General features: G+C 43.6%; 1 protein-coding gene across 14 annotated transcripts in view; it reads left to right on the forward strand.

Annotated features, from left to right (window-relative positions):
- The window catches only part of Dst (dystonin), a 392,323-nt gene that overhangs the window by 85,698 nt on the left and 286,131 nt on the right, over positions 1–20,494 (forward strand). For 8 of the 14 annotated variants that reach the window (XM_057751244.1, XM_057751246.1, XM_057751245.1 and 5 more), the window contains exon 4: positions 4,962–5,169. In XM_057751244.1, the coding sequence (XP_057607227.1) occupies positions 4,962–5,169 (208 nt within the window). Of the gene's footprint in view, positions 1–4,694; positions 4,788–4,961; positions 5,170–10,433; positions 10,600–20,494 lie in introns of those variants that run through there. The other 6 variants (XM_057751251.1, XM_057751252.1, XM_057751253.1 and 3 more) reach the window with 4 other exon arrangements.

Genomic DNA, 20,494 nt, shown 5'->3' on the forward strand with positions numbered 1-20,494 from the left:
CTGCTATTTTATCCCTCTGTACTTCCAGCATCTTTTGCATTCCTTCAAGGAAGGCGCCTATAGATAGGCAAGACATATTTTCAACTGGCTGATATAAACAAACATCACCATAAAATGCAAGATTAAGTATTGTCTAGCTACAGAAGTGTCTTGGTATTATAGTTTGTGGCCCTGATTTCTTTCTGTTTTGTGGGACTGTTTTCAGGGATGTGTTTGTTTTCCTCTGTGGTAAATTATTTAAAATATTCTTCCTGTGAAAAGTTATATTTGTAGATATTTAAATACAAGCTAGTCCTTGATGTCTGTATTTCCACACCTTTGTCTTTTAAGCTAATTCTTGCTGTGTAGCCCAGAATGACCTCAAACTACTACTTTCATGCAAATCCATGGGAAGATCTTCGAGGGTTTTGAGCATGTTCTGTTTTCTCTAGTGCACAGTATGATCAAGAACACAGGCTTTGCAGTTGGAAGGTGCCAAGTCTTGGCTCCACGTTGTTCTAATAGAGTGAATGTAGATAAGAAATTCAAGTTCCCCCAAAATCTTTTTCTGTTTTGGGTTGTTGTTTCAGATGCTCAGCTAATGAATTAAATGCTTAGTCTAGTCCCTGATTACAGTCACCCAGTAAACGATGAAACTGGGTGGAATATGCTGGTTAAACTGGAAGAAAGCCAGTCCTAAGTCTAGCGAAGACTGTCTCCAGTCCGAAGCCATGCTTTTAATGGGAACTTTAGTTAATGCCGCAATCCCGTTCATTATCCATACTAGCCAAGCTCTGGAATCAACTGAAGCGTTCACCAGTGGATGGACAGATAAACAACATGGAGCTTCATAAACGGGACGTGACTTTTAAGCCTTCAAACAAGAGGAAGCTAATCTTTGATACTTGTGGAAAAGAGCAGGAGGATGTGGTGTCAGATGCCTGTAATCCCAGCATTTGAGAGTCTGCGGCAGGATGATCTCACACACACACATGCACACACGCACACACATGTACACACATGCACACACATGCACATATTTGGTGGCCCTTTTGGTCCGTTACATACTGAAGAGTCCCTTCTTTTTAGGAAGTATGTTTCAAACTATGAATTATTTTGCAGAATCTAGGAAGATATCTTATAAAATAGTCCATAATCAGGATTTGTGTAAATCTTCTCTTATTTTTATTTTTTTTCAAAATTTATTTATTTATTATATATACAGTATTCTGTCTGCATATATGTCTGTAGGCCAGAAGAGGGTACCAGGTCTCATTATGGATGGTTGTGAGCCAGCATATGGATGCTGGGAATTGAACTTAGGATCTCTGGAAGAACAGCTAGTGCTCTTAATCTCGGAGCCATCTCTCCAGCCCCTCTTTTCTTATTTTTTAAAAAATTTAATGTGAAACATACATATATAGACATGTGGATGGTGATGAGTGTGTGGGCCAGTGAGAGTATGCTCTTCAACCTGTGGGACTCTGAATGTCTGGCTCTTTCACAAAATCCTTCTCTTTGGACTTATTTCCCAGTGGCTTTAGAGGGTACCCAGTGCCAAGACAATTTCCTGGCAGTTTCTCACAGACCAGGCCCTGTAGGCTGGGCCACATCCAGTTAGGCAGTCCTGTTGTCCACGGCTCAGATTCTGTCCTGGGACTTCAATTAGAAAGTTACTGTCCATTTTAAAATGTCATATTATGTCATTATCCCGGCATTAGAAGATTTGGGTTCTCTTTATACCATGTAAGTGAACTGGCTATCAGGAACATTAGAGTGATCTTTTAGTGATCTAATTTGATAAAATTAGTTTAATATCTTGGGTTGTAGAAGACCCAGTTCAGGGTTGTTTGATTCATCACAACCTAGTGTTTTTATTTGTTCTGGTTATAGAAGCTCAGTGTGAGTAAGAGGTAGTGCACACCCATTCATGGGGAGAAAAGAGAGAGACAAATGTCAGCTTTGTCTTCACAGCCCAATTACCCTTTCCCTTTCTGGAGAACTAGTTCCTATTTCCCTTGTTATCCACAAGTGGTGATGACAGAGGGTGGTGTGAATTGGAGCCCTAACCCCTGGGTCAGGAGGCCAGAGAAGCCTGTACATTTGCTGATGTAGTTTCTGTGTAATGGCTTATTTGTTTTGCTCTGGAAGGAGGCTTCAGTGGGCTCCATTCACTTTGCGGTGGGGCTCGTGAGTCCCGAACATATTGTTTCCATATCTGATATTTTCTCTGGACATTTCCTTTTGGTGAATTTAAAAATTGTAAGAAACAAATGAAACATGCTAATTAATCTTTGTCATTGCCCAGAGATAACCACTCTTGATTAGTAATACATCATCTGTCTTTTTATACACACAGTGGGTACATATATGTATATGGATTTTTTTTAAGGTTTCACTATATATGAATTATTTCTTTGTTAAATGTAGATCAACATTTTTGTTTACTTGCTGCAGAGTAGCCCATGGGATAGATACAGTATATGTAACTAGTCCTCTATGGATGGACATGGATATTTGTATTTCGATAGGAGTTGATCTTCAGGCAACCAATAGAATAAGAACCAGGAACATGGAGCTTTTGATGCTCTTGGAGTCTTTTTCCTTTGTCCTAAACCCTCATCAAAGGTCAGGCTCTAGTTTGGGTCAGGGAACTGTTTACTTTTCTCCAAACAAATAAAACATAGCAGTATTCTCATACTATTCTCTCCAGCCCCAAGATAGTGACATGATTTGGCAAGTCATTACAGATCAATAAGGGATATGAAAATTGATGTGAGCTCTCCACTTTGAAGTAGCTTCATTTAAATATAGTCTCAATTTTCCAGCTGTCAAACGGGCTTTCATTTTGTAGAACGTACTTCCAGTTCTAAAAGTGATTTTTGTCTGTGTGTGTTTGGAAAAAAAAAGTGTAATACTCTAACTGTTAAAAGGTTTGAACCCTGTAGACAAGTAGGGGCGTTACTGCTTAGAAGCATGTCTGATATAAATGTGTGTGGTCTGTATGTCCCTAGAGTAAACTGTCGAAAGACGTGGTGCTGATAATTTTTTTTTTCTTACTGTTCTCTTATCTAGTTATCAGTGACATGGCCAGATTAGAGGCTGTGCCAGTCAACACCCTTGGGTCCAGGGAAGTCACTGTTCCCATCTGGCTGTGAGGTGATTAATAGTGTTGCTGTCGTGGCATAAATCACATTTTGTTGTTCAGTCAGCTGAGACTCTGACCATTAAAAAAATTTACTCTGCAAAAATCAATAACCAGTGGTTTTTGGAAAGGTACTGTTATTCCTCCCATCTCAGGACAGATTAGCAAATTACTGTTCTCACTAAAATAGTGCAGAAATACAATCTAAAGATAAAGGATGGCCTTAAGAAAGGACAAGTAGAAAGCCATTTTGAAGAACACGAGGAAACCAATAACCCCTAAAAGTCCTTAAGAATGTCTCCCCCTCCCTTCAGATCCCTCCAACAGCAAACTCAAGTTGGGTTTTCAGAAAAGCTTAGGGAGATAAATTGGGTTGATGACAGCCAAATGCTGTGGCTTAAAATACAGAAATTCAAGTTCGTTCATTTACTTCCCTCAAGTTTGCTTACTGTCTTCATATTACCAGGAAAGTGAACATAAATTAGATAAATATTACCATGCTTCGTGCTTTGGCCCCGAACAGCCGTGGTTTGAATGGTGGTCCGTGGTCCTGACGCTGTCATAGCCTGTTTATCGGGTCCTGTGTGAGTGCTTGAATGTCGCTCACACATCCGTTGCTGCTGCGGTTACCAGTGTTTTTGCTTCCAACTGGAGCTTGCCTCACTGAGATTTCTGCCTGCAGCTTGCTGCTTGAGAGCCCATGGCTACAGCTTTCTTCTCGAGGAATTCAAGTTATGCTAGCTTGGCATCTTCACCTTGAGCCCCAGCAAAGAGACAAATGAAGAGTACCCTTCAATACTTTCGAGAGTTTTTAATCCAGTCCACAGCACAGACATTCGGCACCTTTTTCTCCCTGAGCTGCAGACTGTCTAAATAGTCACAGACACAATCCAATGAAAAAGAAGGGATAGCACTGTGTGCCTTTTTATGAAAAATCTGATTCTGAGGATACCGAGCTCCTGCTGGATCTGGGAGGAATAACCTTCAGGCAAAGTGTTTTTGGGTAAAAGTCTGTGTTTCTCATCTTATTGTGTGATGGCTTCAGCTGGGAACTTGGCTTCCTGTCGCTGTGCTGTGTCCTTCTCATTTACATTATTGGCAGTTGTACCCTGCTGGAAGTTTAAATTATCTCAAGAACTCTAAACTGAGTTCAGATGTTTGTTTATTGGCGTTGCCTTTGGCTTTTGAAAACAGGCTTTTGTGCTCTCCCAGTCTTGAGAAAAGGCTCTTCTCAGAATCAGCCCTCCCTCCCTCCTCGGCCTTTTCTGGGAACCTGCTTCAGGCTCATGCAGAAAATTAAATAAAGAGGACACAGGGCTCAAAACTGCTTAAAAGGAGGTTCCCGCGACTAGGCGGCTTGAAACGGAAAGGAGGTGGGACCCAACATCCTGCATTTGTGCTTTGTTTTTGAAACTTAAAGTTAGTTGCATTAATGAATTAACCAGAAGGCTAGTAATGGAAAATGTTTCTTCTGTCCTGCTGGGGGAGCCAGATACTATAGATTTGTCACAGGAAGGCTGTTGATTCTGGCTTCATTGTTGGGCTAGTCATTTGTTGAGCTGGTGGCTGGAGCGCAGGCCACACACTTCTTCCTTCTGGTCTTCATGCATTGGAACTGCTTGCTTATTGTTTCTATTGGAGCAGACTTGGCCAAGAAATTATGGTGAGCCTTGGAGTTCGTTTTATTTTTATTTGCGTGTGTGTTCTCTGGCGGGCAGAGAGAGAGCAGCTTGGAGATGGGGAGGGGGCAGAGTTATCGTAACTGATGATCATTTGTAAGCGGGGGATCGTTTGTGAGCGTTCTGCCGCTAAGCTTTTCCTGTGTCATCCTCCTCAGAGCTCCGGGAACGCGTCCTACCGCTGCTCCATGTCCTCCTCTGCGGATTTTTCTGACGAGGATGATTTCAGCCAGAAATCTGGCTCAGCATCTCCAGCTCCTGGAGACACCTTACCCTGGAATCTGCCTAAACATGAGCGGTCCAAAAGGAAGATTCAAGGGGGCTCCGTGCTGGACCCGGCTGAGAGGGCTGTGCTTCGGATAGCAGGTAAGTGGGGGAGGGGATGAAGAAGGGATGGGGGTGGCAGAAATTCACCCATCTGTTCCCTGGTGCTGTATCTGCAAGCTGATGCACTGGGTAGAAATTGTCTCAGGTGGGGGAGGAAATGACCATGTTTACTTCCCGGAGCGCTTCTCCTCTCTGCACTGGTGACTAAGCTGTTTGGCTCTGCTTTCTGGTTGGATGAATCGATAGATTCTGAAAGCAAGCAAATATTTACAGGTATCTGTGCTGAACTTTCTGTGGATGCACACTGACCATCGAGGCAACCCGAGAGTATTAATACCGTAGACTTTCTGGAGGATTTTGCTGGAAGCTGGGGGAGGCCAGCCTTCGTTTTCTTTTTTTTTTTTCCCCACGGGCACTGAGATACGCATGTCTAACTCAAGTCTCATGGTTTTTGGTACCTAGGATGCTGAGCACAACCCAGCAATTTGAACATTTTTTTTTTTAAATGTAGCTTTTCTGTATGCATCATGTCCATAGGTGCTTTGTGTCCTTAGTGTTTGTGAGGGACCATCAAGTACTCTGTATTAATTAATACATGGGGAGAGGCCAGTGTTTCTGTCCTGTGCGAGGGATAGCTTGTTTTACATAGCTGAAAGCTGAGAACACCAAGGAAGCAGCTTTCTGGCCCATAGCTCCCCTGGGGCTTGTGCAGGCATACATGCGGGTTGTGCGGGTCGGTCCGCAGGAGAGGGGCTTCCTGGTGGATAGCTCTGCATTCCTTTAAGTTTTTCCCCACTTTTGGAATGGTAATAGGGCAGGATGGACTGGGTACGTCTCTGGAGATTCACTTCCAAAGGCCAAAGGCTAAAAGCCAGATGTTCAGGCCTCCTTCCCTCTCCTCTCCCCAAGTTGTAACTAGGCAGGGTTGGGGGCTGTGCTCTCATAGTTTGCCTTTGCTTCCCAGGTACTGCACCACTGGGGCTTTGTCTTCAGCCATCGGGGTGCCTGGAGTCTCTATAGGGGCCCCAGTGGGATTTTTTAATGATAAGAGAAACAAATAGCTTGGCCAATCACTCTGTAGTCAGGGTTTCTGGGGCAACAGCCCTGAGCTTCTTTTGGTTTCTGTTGTGAGATGCTGGCTCCTGTCACCCAGCCTTGGAGAAGGAGGGGTGGAGCAGGAAGGGGAAGGGGAGGGACGATGGCCATTGGAAGCCAAGTGAGAGTGAGGTGGTTTGGGCCTCCGCTCTGACTGCCCTCCTGTCTGTGTTTAGTCATTGGGCCTGCCTCTGTCCTCTTGAGAGCCCACTGCAGCTCAAGCCTCACGGAACGGAAGGACACTAGCAGACCCAGACTTTTGGCTCAGCCAAAGGAGAACATAGGTGAAGGGAAGGTGTATACAAGCTGTCAGCGTGGAAAGCCTCAGGCATCGAAGCAGGGAACCTATTCCGTGTAGTTCTGTTGTTGTTTTGGCTTGTGTGTGTGTTTGTTTGTTTGTTTGTTTTGATATGGGCTCACTGTATAGCCCTGGCTAGCCCGAGACTCCTTCTGTCGGTCAGGCTGGCATCAACTCTTGGAGATCTGCCGACTTCTGCCTCTCGGATGCTGGGATCCAAGTCATGCACCACCACATCCGACGTGTGGTTTTTGCAGGAGGTGGATGTTTTGTTTGTGTAGTGAAGAAGGAGTTTATGAGGTAGAATCGGGTAGGTGTTTGTCGGTGGGAATGTGATTACATAAACTGCAGAACATGTTAGCAGGCATATGTCACGGGAGCTGCTCTTACCCACCAGTGAGCATTGTAGGCGGCAAAGGCATGGAGGGGTCAGGGAGAGCAGTGGTGAAGAGGGTACTGCAGATTGGAGGGCAGAGGCCTGTGCTGGTCACTGAAATGTCCGCTGAGTTTGAGGTGGGTTACTGAGACCTCAAAGTATCTACTTCTAAAGTCACACAAATTCTTCAAAAAATAGAATAAAACTAAATGAATGACAAACAATATGGAAGTGTAGAGGCATATTGCTGCTTTTTTTTTTTTTTTTTTTTTTTTTTGGTTTGGTTTGGTTTTTTCGAGACAGGGTTTCTTTGTAGTTTTGGAGCCCGTCCTGGAACTCCTGTAGCTATTGTAGACCAGGCTGGCCTTGCTCACAGAGATCCACCTGCCTCTGCCTCCTGATTGCTGGGATTAAAGGTGTGCACCACCACCACCTGGCTATATTACTGCTTTTTAAAATATTCATAAATTACATGTTTGCTATGCAAATCATAAATAATCCCACATGGAGGACAGAGTTGGAGCCAGTCCACAATGTTTATTTGATCCCTTGGGTGTCTAAATTAGGAGATTCGGTGTATTATGTATCAGACTGGCCACGGTTTACCCAGTGCAGTGAGGGTATAGTCTGTCTAAGGGAGCCAGGTGATAAGGATAGTTTGAAAGGGTGTCACTAAAACTTCTACTTTTACAACACATTTGACGTTCTTCTTGGAACTCAGCTCTTGTTAGGAACTCATCGCTTGTGAGAGATGGAGTGCAGGTCAGAAGTGGGGGGAAGTTTGTGGTGCTCGTGTGATAGTTCTTAAGGCCATTAGAGTAGAGTTGTTTGTGAAACGTCCCCTGAGTCAAAAAACCACGTGGGCTGTAGGATAACTTAATTCATCTGTCGTAAACACATGCCTATTGAGGAAAACACAGAATAGAACATAGTTCTGCCTTTAAAAAGTCATAGTTAATATGACAAATAGATGAGCTGCCAGATAAGGTTACAACATGCTTTGAGAGATTAGCCGTCATGGCTGGACGCACCTAATATTAAAAGAACCGGAGGAGTCTCGTTGACCTTGGGGAGAAGGGAGATGTGGGAGGCTCCTGGAAGGGTGTTGAGGGGAAGTACTACTTGATCTGAGATCAAAAGAGCTTGATAGAATTAGGGTGACAGGGAAGGCCACTTCAAAGGGAGGGAACGGCGTGAGCAAAGACAGGCCACTTGTTTAAATGTGACTTGCAAGCGGCGTGTGTAGCTAAGTGTAGGGATTACAAGGAGGGTAGAAACTACATTGGGAGTTGCGGTATGGAGCCCTTGGGGCTGCTCCCACTGCACACAGTGGAGACGCTGAAAGGTTTCAGAGCAGTGCAGTAATGCAATCAGGTTTGTGTTCTAGGAAGTCAGTGATGGTGACATGTTTCTGATACTTTATTGATCTCTATCTACAGATAGCTCAGTGGTGGGGCCCTTGCCAGGATTACAGCTGTATACAACTATGCCCATCTCTAGCTGTGTTTTGGTTGGACCATTATTGAATTTTTCTTAGCTCCAGTTTCCTAATTGAAGAGTCATGGCTGTGGTGATAAATAAGAGACATGGAAGCTAGAAATAGAAAACGTAAAACATTTTTGCAACATGGAATATACTCTATAGTGATGGATAGTCATGTGCATAGTACGGCTTCTTCTAAGCAGGTACAAATACATCTCAGGAGGCCTGCAAGCACCCTATACAATAGGACCTGTAATTTTCTCAGTTCATAGATGCCCTCAGTGAGTAGAAGCACCCAAGGCCGTCCATCAGTTAGGATCTGGATTCAGGCGGTCTTGACTCCAAAGCCAGGCTCTTTGATGCTATGCTCTGGTTGCTTTCCTGTGGATTATACTGTTAGTACTGGCATATCCACCCACTGCTATGGTTTCAAGAATGCTTGGGGCAAAGGCTGAACCCCACATGCTAATTGTGTTCATTCTGACTGGCTCTTTAAATGGACAGTTTAAAAACACTAAAATATGTGCTGACTGTATTCATAAAACCGAATGCTACTGTGTGTCGGTTGCTGATGAAGTCGTGGACTTTTCCTTCTGTGGCCTTACTGTGTATTCAGTGAGGGCTTTCTGTATGAATGACATGTGGAAGTGGGAACTCATCGCTACCTCTTCATTTCAAGAAGTTGTCCCAAGGTTACTACATAAACTAATATGCACAAGAATAGCTTATTGAGTTTTATTTATACGCAGGGATCAAACTCAGACCAGACCAGGCTAGACAAGTGATCTAGCTAGAGAAGAGAGATGAGGTGCTTTATTTGGGGAAATAAAAGCAGGTCAATTGCCGAGGAGGCGTTACCTGCCCTGATTCTAACAGAAATCACTTTTCAAGCATATTTCATCCTCATATAGTGTTGACAGAAGATGGTTTCAATTCCACAGCACTAAACATCAACGAAGAAAGAGTCAAGGGGGGGAGAGGCCAGTAGAAACCAAAGGAGGAAATAGGAGATGGAAGATTTAGAGAGAAGTGTCATATATCCAGATGGTTGTTAACGAGTGGGCTTTCTTTGCATGGAAATAGTGGTAGCTAACACACAAAAAAACTCCTTTTATTCTCAGAGCTTCATTTAGTTATTATCTTCCCATATTTGCCCGTGAAGATAATCAGTTACTTGCTGGTGACCCACAACGAGGATGCAAGATTCCATCCACAGCTGCTGGACTCCAGTCAGTGTTTTTGAAAAACATCCATTACATGCCTAGTGCCAGTTGGTTCATCTTGGGGTCCTTTAAAGTTACTTATTTTAGCATATGGCGAAACAAATTTAAGAGAGCTATATCCCCTTTGCTGAATGGATGCTGGTACTATGTGCAGTGAATAATACAAGGGAAGAGGGAGGGGACAGTAGTCAGGACTGTGGTGAATGGACAGTCCTTCCTAGAGCAGCAGCAGATGCGCCGGCAGGCTCTGGGGGGCAGAAGGGAGGGGCCGCCGGCTGGTCTGCAGCAGCTCTGACCCTGGAGGCACTGTCAGGCCCTGAAGCACCCTGCCACCTCCAGAGGCCGCCAGGTCTGGACGTCCGTCCCCAGGACGCGGGTCGGTCCCTTTCGTGCCCTGTTACAGTGACCTGGCCCTCTATGCCGTCAGATGGGCTAGGGAAAGTACTTCCAATATGGTCGACGATACCCCTTCCTCGGGGAGAGCCTCCAGCCCCTTCAGTAGGGACTAGCCCCGGGGCATTGTTTCCCCGCACCTGTTGTGGGTCCCAAATAGAAACCGCGCTGGGACCGGCGGCGGGCGGAGGGCGGTGGGCGGGCCGGAAGGCGGTGCCGGAGCCCAGCGCTGCTGCTCCTCCTCCTCCCGGGCGGGCTTCTGCGGCGCAGCCCGGAGATGCCGCAGAAGCGCGGCGCATCCCGGCGGGGCAGCGCTGTCCTCCGCAGCGCCGCGGCCCGGGGCGCAGGCTCAGGAGGCTTCCTGCCCCGCGCCACCGCCCGCGGCCACCCGAAGCCTTCCCTGGGGTCGCTGTCCCGGGCTTGCCGCCGCGCTGTCCCTCCAGCCTGGGATTTCTGACGCCCCCTCCCGGGTCGCGGGCCCACGGGCGCGGCCAGCACCCCAGACCCCGGCATGGCGGGGTACCTGTCCCCCGCCGCCTACCTGTACGTGGAGGAGCAGGAGTACCTCCAGGCCTACGAGGACGTCCTGGAGAGGTACAAAGGTACGAGATCCCTGTGATGGGCTGCGTGGCGGGGCAGGGCCGGTGGGAACCGTTTTACCTTTCCCAAATCAGAGCTACCCCCGCGTGGGCACAAGTAAACAGTAGCCGGAACCAGTCCTGGGGACCGTCAGGTGCTCTGGATGAAATCCTGTACCCCAGAACAGAGCTGGGTGGGAGAGGGTTCGGAGACGCCCTAAGGGTAGGCGGTGGAATGGAGGGCGGGGGAGGTCTGTTTCCAAGAAGCACTTTGCGTTTTCTTTTCCTTTGTAGAAGCTCTTAAGCACCAAGCCTAGCCATAATTCTTCCTAGGAGGGTGGATGCCATTACTTCTCTGTGAGATTTCCAAGCCTGGCTGGTCCTACCTGCTATAGGCTTGACCTACCTATAAAGGTTCTTGTATTGAGCCCACCACCAACCACCACATCATTTCTTTTTCTAAAAAAAAAAAATTGTACTTATGTGAAAAAGTTATCACTTACGACTATATTTTAACTTTAATGCAGTCCAAAATTATTTCATATCATGATAAAAAGAAGACTTTAACCACAGAGTTGGTCGTATATTTAAATATAAAGAAGTCTATTTGAGATGTTTTTCTGGTGATTGTTTAGGTTCAGGAAATTTTGTGCCAACTTGATTCTCGTGGACATATATGTTAGGAATGCTTTGACTTTGAAGTTAATATGCTAGCTAAAATAGAAATGGTACTTTCCCATGTTGAGTCTTTATGTCTCCTGAAATGTATTTTTAAGTATGCCTACACCAGTGTTATTGTGAGTTCACGGTTGTCTCACATTCCACTGTGAGGATGGCTCACCCATGTGTGTGAATAAAGAGTTAACAGTGGTTTCATGTGATGGATGCAAGTGCATCTCTTGAATATTTGCCTTGGGGTTAGTAACTCAGTTTCTGCAAATTAAATAAAATGCATGCAGTTTTCTGTTACTAATATAAATCTAAAACTGACTAACAGAATTTCCGAGCTCCCTGTAGCTCAGAGTCTTCCTGCAGTAATGTTTTATGCCTTTCTAGAATGTGTTCTTTGACTGGGATTCTTAGACTTTGCATATCATTTTTGTAAACACAACTGGAATTCCTTTGTGCCAAAGCTCTCTTGTGGATAATATCACTCTGAGCAAGTGCACTGATATTTTAAGCCTACTCATATCTGGGCATTTGCTTGTGTATGTAATGTACTGAGGTTTGCTTCTTTTTTTAAAATATTCTTACTTAGCTGTCTCTAGAAAGTAAAGAAAGAGAAATATTGCAAAATAGGCTTATATGCTGTATAAAAAAATCAAGAAGGTCTACAGTGTATATGTGGAAAAAATACAGCTTTTAATATATATATATTTTTTTGTCCAATCAAGTTCAGTATCAGTGGTGAGTGGGTAATTTAAGGTGACTAAAAAGAAATAACCGGACTGTTGATTTTGGCCAGTCTTGAGGAAAAAGACTTTGTTTAAAAGCTTGTCTTATTTGTCCTGGTAAATAACAGAAAATTAAATAAAAGCGGCCACTGTGCATCTCTCATTACCTCATTTTGATGCTAATATTACTGCCAGTAATTCACTTAAACATAATTTTTTAAGACATTTTGCCCAAGATTTCACAGACAGAAATCAAGGGGGATATTTCCCTCACTCTTTGTGGTTTTGAAATGCTTAGGTCATCAAATTGCATTTGGCTGTACAGATGTTCCGAATTTCACTTAGTTTTGGAGAGGAAAAGAAGCTTGTTGGCCAGCGTATTCTATGAAAAGCTGGAGACCTGGGGAAGCCATTGTTTCCTGATGTGTTTGGGAGCCAGTTTTGATTTCCCATCAGTGACCAATACGATGACTTCACTACTGCACTTTTTATCCCAATGGCTGGCTATAGGGGCTGATCTAATCAGAAAAGAATTGTCTGCTTTGAATAGGGAGTGCCAGTTTGCAAAACTTTCCAAGTTCAGTTTTTTGAAATACTGCATTGTTCAACACATTGTGTGTTCCAGTTTGAAGAGAGGTTATTTTGATTTTTATTTCAGTTGAAATCCTTGGTTACAAGAGTGCATTTGCTCTTCTCTGCAGTGTGACTGGGTTGCCAAGTATATGCCCAGCTGTTGAGTAGGGTAAGTGATAGAGTCAACTGGAGTAAATTCAAAATGAGCCTGTTGTCAAAATATAAAATTACAGTAATCTATAATGTTAGGAATTAGAAGTCTTGGGTTTGGAAGCTGGGAGCCTATTAGGCATAGTCCTCATGCAGTCTTGGGAGAACTCCATCCCAGGCCCTCTGGAGACAGCGTTAGTGGTGAGCAAGCTCTGGGTTTTCATGGTGTGCGCTATTCTTGTGTATGGCTTCGGTCCTTTAAGTCAGAGTAAAAATAGGCAACTGTTTACTGAACTAGAATAACACTAGGATTTATTTGCTACAAAGACGGGTGCCGTTTTCGGGATCATATTCTCATCCGGTTATTTGTAAAACAGATTCATAGTCAAGACATTCCTGGTTTGGTACCAAATCAGAGTGAATAAAGGCATTTTATTTTATTTTATTTTATTTTATTTTTGAATAAAGGCATTTTAAAAATAAAGCATAATTCTTTAATATTGTTTATATTTGAAATTGCCCATGTTAGCACCTTTCTATCTATTGTAAATTATCTAGTACATTCCCTGTATGATAGAAATATTTTTAGTAGCTTAGTATAAAAGGTAGAGTGATTTCATCTTCTCAAGTATAGCAAAATGAATGTTATAGATGGATCCTTAGCTGTCACATTAATCTGAAGGGCTGCTTGCCGCTTGAGTTGTCATTGATCCTGTCTTCCCAACACAGATACTTTTATATGATGTTAAGTGTGAAAATGCTAGTGTGAATCATATTTTATTCTGTGTGGTTTCTACTTAGTTATGTGCGTGAGTATGCACGTGATGTGTGTTTGTGTCTGTCGTGTGTGTGTGGAGTTGAGGGTCAGAGGACAACTTTGGGGAGGAGTCAGTTCTTCCTTCCAGCCCACTGAGGCAAGTGCTTGCAGTGTGCTGTGCAGCCTGCTGCAGGCTAGCTGGCCATCTGAGCTTCTGGCCATTCTTGTGTCTGTACCAATCGCCTCGTCACAGGAGCACTGGATCACAGATACATCGTATGGCATCTGGTATTTTATTTATTTGTACTTTTATTAATAAAAAACAATATTTGAGACTTTCATTGTAATGTAATTTTATTTTTTGGACACAGGGTTTCTCTGTATATCCCTGGCTGTCCTGGAACTTCCTCTGTAACCAGACTGGTCTTTAACTCAGGGATTCCCCTGCTTCTGCCTCCTGAGTGTTGTAATTAAAGGTGTGCATCACTACTACCTGGCTCACACAATATATTTTTATCAGACTCTTTCCCATCCTCCTACTCCTTAGATCTGGCTTTTGTGTAGGTTCTGGGGATCAAACTAAGTTTTCCAGGATTGTTGCTGTCATCTGAAACATCTTGCTAGCCTAATTGAAAATTAATTTGAAAATGTTAAAGTTTCTTGGTCTAACATGGTACTGATTCTTCCAGTGATATGGAACTTATTTGTTGTCCCACACGTTAATACTAATAATAGTAATGTGGGAACATTATTCTCTGTGAAAATTGGTGGACAGTTCAGTTACTTAGTTACGGCAGACAACCTTTTATGGTTTGGACCACAGGTGAAGTTTTCTGTCCTCCACAGGTATCTGTAGAATTACTGTGTTTCTGGTGGCTGAAGGAAGCAAGAGTACAGTAGTTTCCATTTTCAGTTCAGTTTTGACATCGCACAGAGCCGTGTGATTGGTTAATACGCTCTCTTTTCTGGATACCAGCTCTGGTACTCCGGCAAGGCGAATGTTAGGGTCAGTGCCTCGACAGGTTCTCTGCTCTGTACAGCACATTCTGGGATGATCTTGCTTAGGCGATTTCAGATGGCTTCAGGATTCTGCAGAGCTTGATTTCCTGCGTTCATGCTATGCTCATGGCATACGGTTACGTAATAAGTGAACTTTATGCTACACCATGACAATGCAACATTGAGTGACATGGTGTTAGTCTGTGTTTTGCTAAAAAAATGGGTTTAACTTGCTGAGTGTCTTGAGGTTAGCTGTTCCTGAGAAACATGATGACAGTGCTTAACTAAATAGAACCCCCACCCCCCAAGAGCTTCAAGGCAGGATGGCCAGGGATATAAAGTATCTCCATTTGCCAGAAGGGACACAGACTTGCCTACTGCTAGTTGGCCATTAGCGTCTCTTATGTGATCGCTTAATAGTTACAATATGGTCGCTACTCCTCCTGCTTCCCTGTCTCAGTTTCATCTGCCAGCCACCCCTATCCACAAGGAAGAAAATGTAGGGTTTTTTTTTTTATTATTGTTGTTTTGACTGAATTCATCTTGTGCCACAAACACAATTGAAGTTATAGTTGTACAGAATAAGGAAAGAATGGCGATTGGCTTTTACAGCCGGCAGTGTCTGGTACACAGGATAGAATGTCTGTGCTAAATTGGAAACTTGAAGTTTGGGTGCATGTTAATAATTGTAACCCAGTACATTACACTTCAGCAAAGGTTGTGGGAAGATAGGAAAGTGTCATTGAACTATGAGGACTTTAAAAATGAAATGGAAATGTTATAATGTTGATTAAAGTGTAATTTTTACGGAATCATAAGTATTTGAATTGGCCAGAGAGCTTGGCTATTGCTTTACGACATGAGAAGTGTGGATCAGCTGAGGAATGTAAGGACCTATTAGCTATTAATAATTGAACTTTGAACTTCCACTGTCACCCTGGCTATTTTGTTTCTTTTGTTCCGACTTAATGGTGATCTCTACATTTGTTGCCAAGTACTTTAAAAAGAAAACTTCATGTTTTTAAGAACTTTTAGGTTCTTTGTTTACGTTTGGGCAGTTTGTTGATGCTTAATTTCTGGCCCCACAATTTTATTTGGGCAGTGACAGCGTGCAGAAGTGATGAAGATAATTTATTGCCTCGTTGTTTTACAGTGAGGCAATGAAGCCTTTGTATTTCTTCTGCCTTTGTGTCTGATGGGTCCCAGGAGCTGGGCTGTGTGAGGAGCTTGGACCAAAGCCTCATCAAGAAATTGGAGATTATGAAAACATCCGAAGTCATGTAGGCTGCACAAAGATGGAGTATCTAGGCTGTGTTTTTACTCGCTCTTAGTTCCATAGCTGAGCGTGAAAGGGGAGAGTGTGCTGCACAACCCCTAACTTTCTACCTCGTAAAAGCACTGCACATGGGGAGACGATTTGTCTTTTAGAATGTTTGTAATTTTTGTGAGTTAAAAAGAACCCAGGTACCTCTGTGACACACATGCATGCTTCTCTCTGTGAGGACTTGGAAGACAAGCGTAGGACTGACTTCTGTGTCCATTTCTCAGCTCTTAGTAACACTGTGATTATGTTTTTCCTGTTTCCAAAGATGAAGTTCAGGATTTTGCTGAGGTCCAGCATTGCTTCTTCAAGTGATTGGACCAATAGCCCTCTTCCTCATACTCTCTTGAGTGCTTGTCATTATTTTGGTGTGTATCGCCTGTGTTTCTGTGCATGCTTGTGGAGGGAGGGTCGTCCTCTGGTGTATATCCACCGTGTATTCTCTTGCATTCAGCCAGGCTACTGGCTGGCTAGTAAGTTCCACGAAGCTACCCGAGTCTGCCTTCCCCAGCCCAGGGATTACATAGACAGGCTGTTGGGCCTGGCTTTTCATGCGATGCTGGCTCCTCATGCTTTAGGGATATGCTGGTTACTTTCGGCCAGCTTGACACAAAATCATCAATACACCTGAGAAAAGGGAGCCCCAGTTGAGGAATCGCCTCCATTAGATGGGGCTCTGAACAGTCTGTGGGATGTTTTGTTAACTGTTTATTGACGGAGGAGGGCCCAGCCCAGTGTGGGAGAGGCCACTCCTGAGAAGGTGGTCCTGGATTGGTTAAGAAAGAACGTGTGCCAGGAAGCAATGCACATCTGTGGACACTGCTTCAGTTCCTGCCTCCCAGTTCCTGCCTTGAGCTTCTGCCCTGTTTTCCACCAGTGATGGACTGTAACCTGTAATCCAGACAACGCCTTTCCCTCCCCAGGTTGGTTTTGGTCAGTGCTTTATCACAGTGACAGAGGAGCAAGCTAGGACACAAGGCAAGTACTTTATCATCACCTCAACCCGTGGCCATGTGCGCCGCAGGGAAAGCTTTATAGTGAAGGTCAAATGAGATGTTCTCTTGGACAAGGCATAATTTCAGGGATGAATGAGAGGTAGAGGGTAGCCATGGATGTGACTCCGAAGTCCACTGATAAGGGAATTTTGATTGAAGGGAGGCTTGTGTGGATCAGACTGAAGAGAGGCCTAGATGCCATGACAAGGACCACATATTTGCTTTAGTTTTGTAGCTAGAGAGTAGAACCGTCAATAATCCCCAGCAGATGCTACATACCAGGTAAGTGACAGCAAGGTGGAGGATTGGATGGAGAAAAGAAAGGGCAAAAAGGTTAAGAGGGCGCTGGTAGGTTATGATTTCTAAACTAGGAGTCTCTGGATTTTTAATTTCCATAGTTCTCTTTACAACCATTGCCATTTCACAGACCTAAAAACAGAGGCTTAATGGAGTCAGTTTTCCTGAGATGGCATTATCGGTGATAGCGTTTGCATCTGAATGTCAAGAGTACATTTGACATAAGCTGTGCATTTTCAGTGACGTTACCTTGACAAGTAAATGCTACAGAACAGTTCTGAAGGAAATATCTTATTGAGGATCTGATTTTGAGTGAAGCTAGATCTTCTGAGGTGTGTTAAATGGCACGAAGTAACAGTAGTTTCAAATATGTAGAAGTGACTTCACTTGAAATGCTAAGTAGATTTTAGAATTTGAACTGTTTTATTTTAGCTAATTCATAAACTCTAATTTCGTAGATATCTATGAAAATGAGATAACCTTTAGTGTGTGTCTAGTGTATGTTTAGATGGAAGGAACCTTGAAAAGTATTAAGTTTTGGTAAATGCCAGCACTACATGTGGCTGCTTTGATACGTGCCTGGAATGCTTCCTAGATAGAATTGTCCAAGAGAGTTAACAAAGTCTTGATTTTCTTTTTCCTGGCGGGGGAAAATATTCCCAGTGGATCCCAGCATTAAATATCGTGTACAAAGCTACCGTTGTGTCATGGAATTAGAAACATGTTCTTATGCATTCAGTGTTTCGGTTTTCTGTGCTGTTCATGCCAGTGTGACTCCATGTATTCTTGGTGTGGGGCCTACGTAGCCCTTTGTAGTTTACTTAATCCCACGTTACTAACTCAGCAGGGAAGATGAAAGACTGAAGTAATTTGACAGCGGACTGGTGGGTGGAGCGTGCCCAAGAGCTCAGATCTCTAGCTGATCCTGGTCTGTGACAAAAAACAAAACCAAAATATCCAAAAAGCCCACTTAGCTTTTAGAACAGATTTTGGTTTAAGGAAAAAAAAAAATGAGTGAAAACTATGACTTTGTGTATGGTGCCCCCTTCTCCCGAGTTTGCTCTGTTGACATGTGTGATTGCATTGTTATAACTGCGACCCATAGTTACAGTAGTTTTTCTTCTGCAGGTTTTGACAAATATGTGATGTGTCTACCATTACAGAATAATACAGAATAGGTTTACTACTTAACACAATCTTTCGAGGCCTTGACAACACCGATCTTTCTGCTTTTTCGGTTTTTGCCTTTTTTAGATTTCAGTACAGTTAGAATCATATGGTATATGTCCTGGTCATACTAGTACCTAGCATGTCGTAATGCTCCCATATCCATATCTTTGTTTGGTTGGTTCGTTGGTTTTTGGAGACAAGGTCTTAGCATGTAGCCCAGGCTGACCTGGAACTTGTGTAACCCATGCTCGCCCTCAGACTCACTCTTCTCTCGAGCATTGGGACTGCAGGTGTGGCTTTACCAGGCCTTGTACACCATCTCTTTCATTGACCTAATGTACCATTTCTTCTTATTGCTGAGTAATAGTCTCTTGTTAATGCCCTATCATTTAAATCTGTTCACCCAGTTAGGGCATGTTGCTTGCTTTCCATTTTTGTTTTTCTAAACCATTAGAAAAGCTTCTTTAAACATTTGTGTGAATGGCTTTAAATGTGGACTTTCCAGTCACTGAGGCAGAGGAATGAATGTGATGGATCCTCGGGTATTAGTTTAGGTCTGTGAGAAACAGCTAAGCTTTCTTCTAAAGTGGCTGGGCCATTTTCTGTTTCCACCAGCAGTGACTGAGACTTTCTGTCGTCCCATATCCACACCAGCCTTGGATGTTTGTCTTAGTCTGTTTTGTGTTGCCATAGCAAAAGGCTGGGTAAGTTATAAGAAAAAGAGGTCTGTTTGGGTTCATTGTTCTAATCCGAGTTCAGGCAGCCACATCTGATCTGTTTCTGAGGAGGGCCTCATGCTGTCTCAGATTCTGGCAGAGCAGTGAGAAGGGAGAACCTACTGGGTCGGGGGAGGGGCCCAGTTTACTCAGTTCACTAGGACGACACTGGCCCCATGGCCTCCTCACCAGCAAGGGTTGCACCTGTGCACTAGAGCATTCAACTTCAACAGGGTTTTATTCAAGCCACGGTGGTGCCATTGCGCTTTCATATTTGAGCTCTGTTCGTTGTTGGTTTTAATTTGCAATTAGTAGATGATCTTGAACATCTTTCCATGTATCTATTGGCTGCTTCTGAATCTCCTTTGTAGATGTGTTTATGTCTTTCCTCCTTTTCTTTTCTGTGGGACTCTGGTGCTGGCAATCAGACCAGACCTAGGGGCTTTCTGTTGCTGGGTAAACTCAGTACCCACCTCCACCCAGCACTCATTTCCTCGCCTTCTTATTTGGTTGTTTTTATTTTCTTACTGTGTTTTACCTGCTCTGGGAACCAGTGCTATGCAGTAGTGGTCAGTGGTCTTTTGTATCGAACCTCTTTTTCTTGTCTATTTTTAAAAGTGTTTGTGAGGTGGATGTATGTGGTGTGTGTTTGCATACGTGTGTGTGTGTGTGTGTGCAGGTGGACACAGCTGCCTGTGAAGGTTGGAGGAGGGCATTGAGTGTCCTGCTTTATCATTTCTGCCCTATTCCCTTGAGATAGTCTCACTGAACCTGGAAATAGACTGGCAGCCAATGAACTTCAGCGATCCTTCTGCCTGCTGTCCACAGCGCTGCGATTGTAAGCCACACAGATTTTTATGTAGGTGCTTTGGATGTCAATTCAGGTCCTCATGCTTGTGTAGCAAGCACACCTACCACTGAGCCATCTCCCCAGCACCCTGCAATGGTTTTGAATGACTAATTTATAGGTGTTTTTTGTTTTTTAAAGTAAATGAAGGCCCAGTTGTTTTTTTTTCTTTCTTTCTTTCATGTGGTCACAGTGTTTTGTGTACTGTGTATTATGTTTCTCCTAAGGACACTATGCATTGTGCCTACTTTGGAGAGTGTGTGGGCTCAGTGCTCAGCAATCTGACAGTTTGCTCTGGTATCTATATAAGCGGCTGCAGGGGTTCAGATATCCAGTTTGTTGGCAGCTACAATGCTGTATAACAGTTGAGTCTAATATTAGTTGAACTGTTCTATTTTAAGGATAGACTGAAATTAGCAGTCCATGTCCTATGAAACATGAATGTTCATCTCTTGAGATACCGAATTACTGCTCTGAAAATGTAATCAGAAGTACTTATACAGAAGAGAGCTTGCTTGAATTTTTTTGGAATGTTTTTGGTTTTGTGTCTAGATAACAGCCTGAATGTGTGTGTGTGTAAATATGTATACACTGATATACACAGAGTCATAAGAATGCAGAGTTTTATGGTCTTACCTCTTACAATTGATAATGTTTTCAGTCAATAATCATGTTTGATTTTTTTTTTTTAAGATCTGAG

This window comes from Chionomys nivalis, chromosome 19, assembly GCF_950005125.1.
Source record: "Chionomys nivalis chromosome 19, mChiNiv1.1, whole genome shotgun sequence".
Taxonomy (NCBI): Eukaryota; Metazoa; Chordata; class Mammalia; order Rodentia; family Cricetidae; genus Chionomys; species Chionomys nivalis.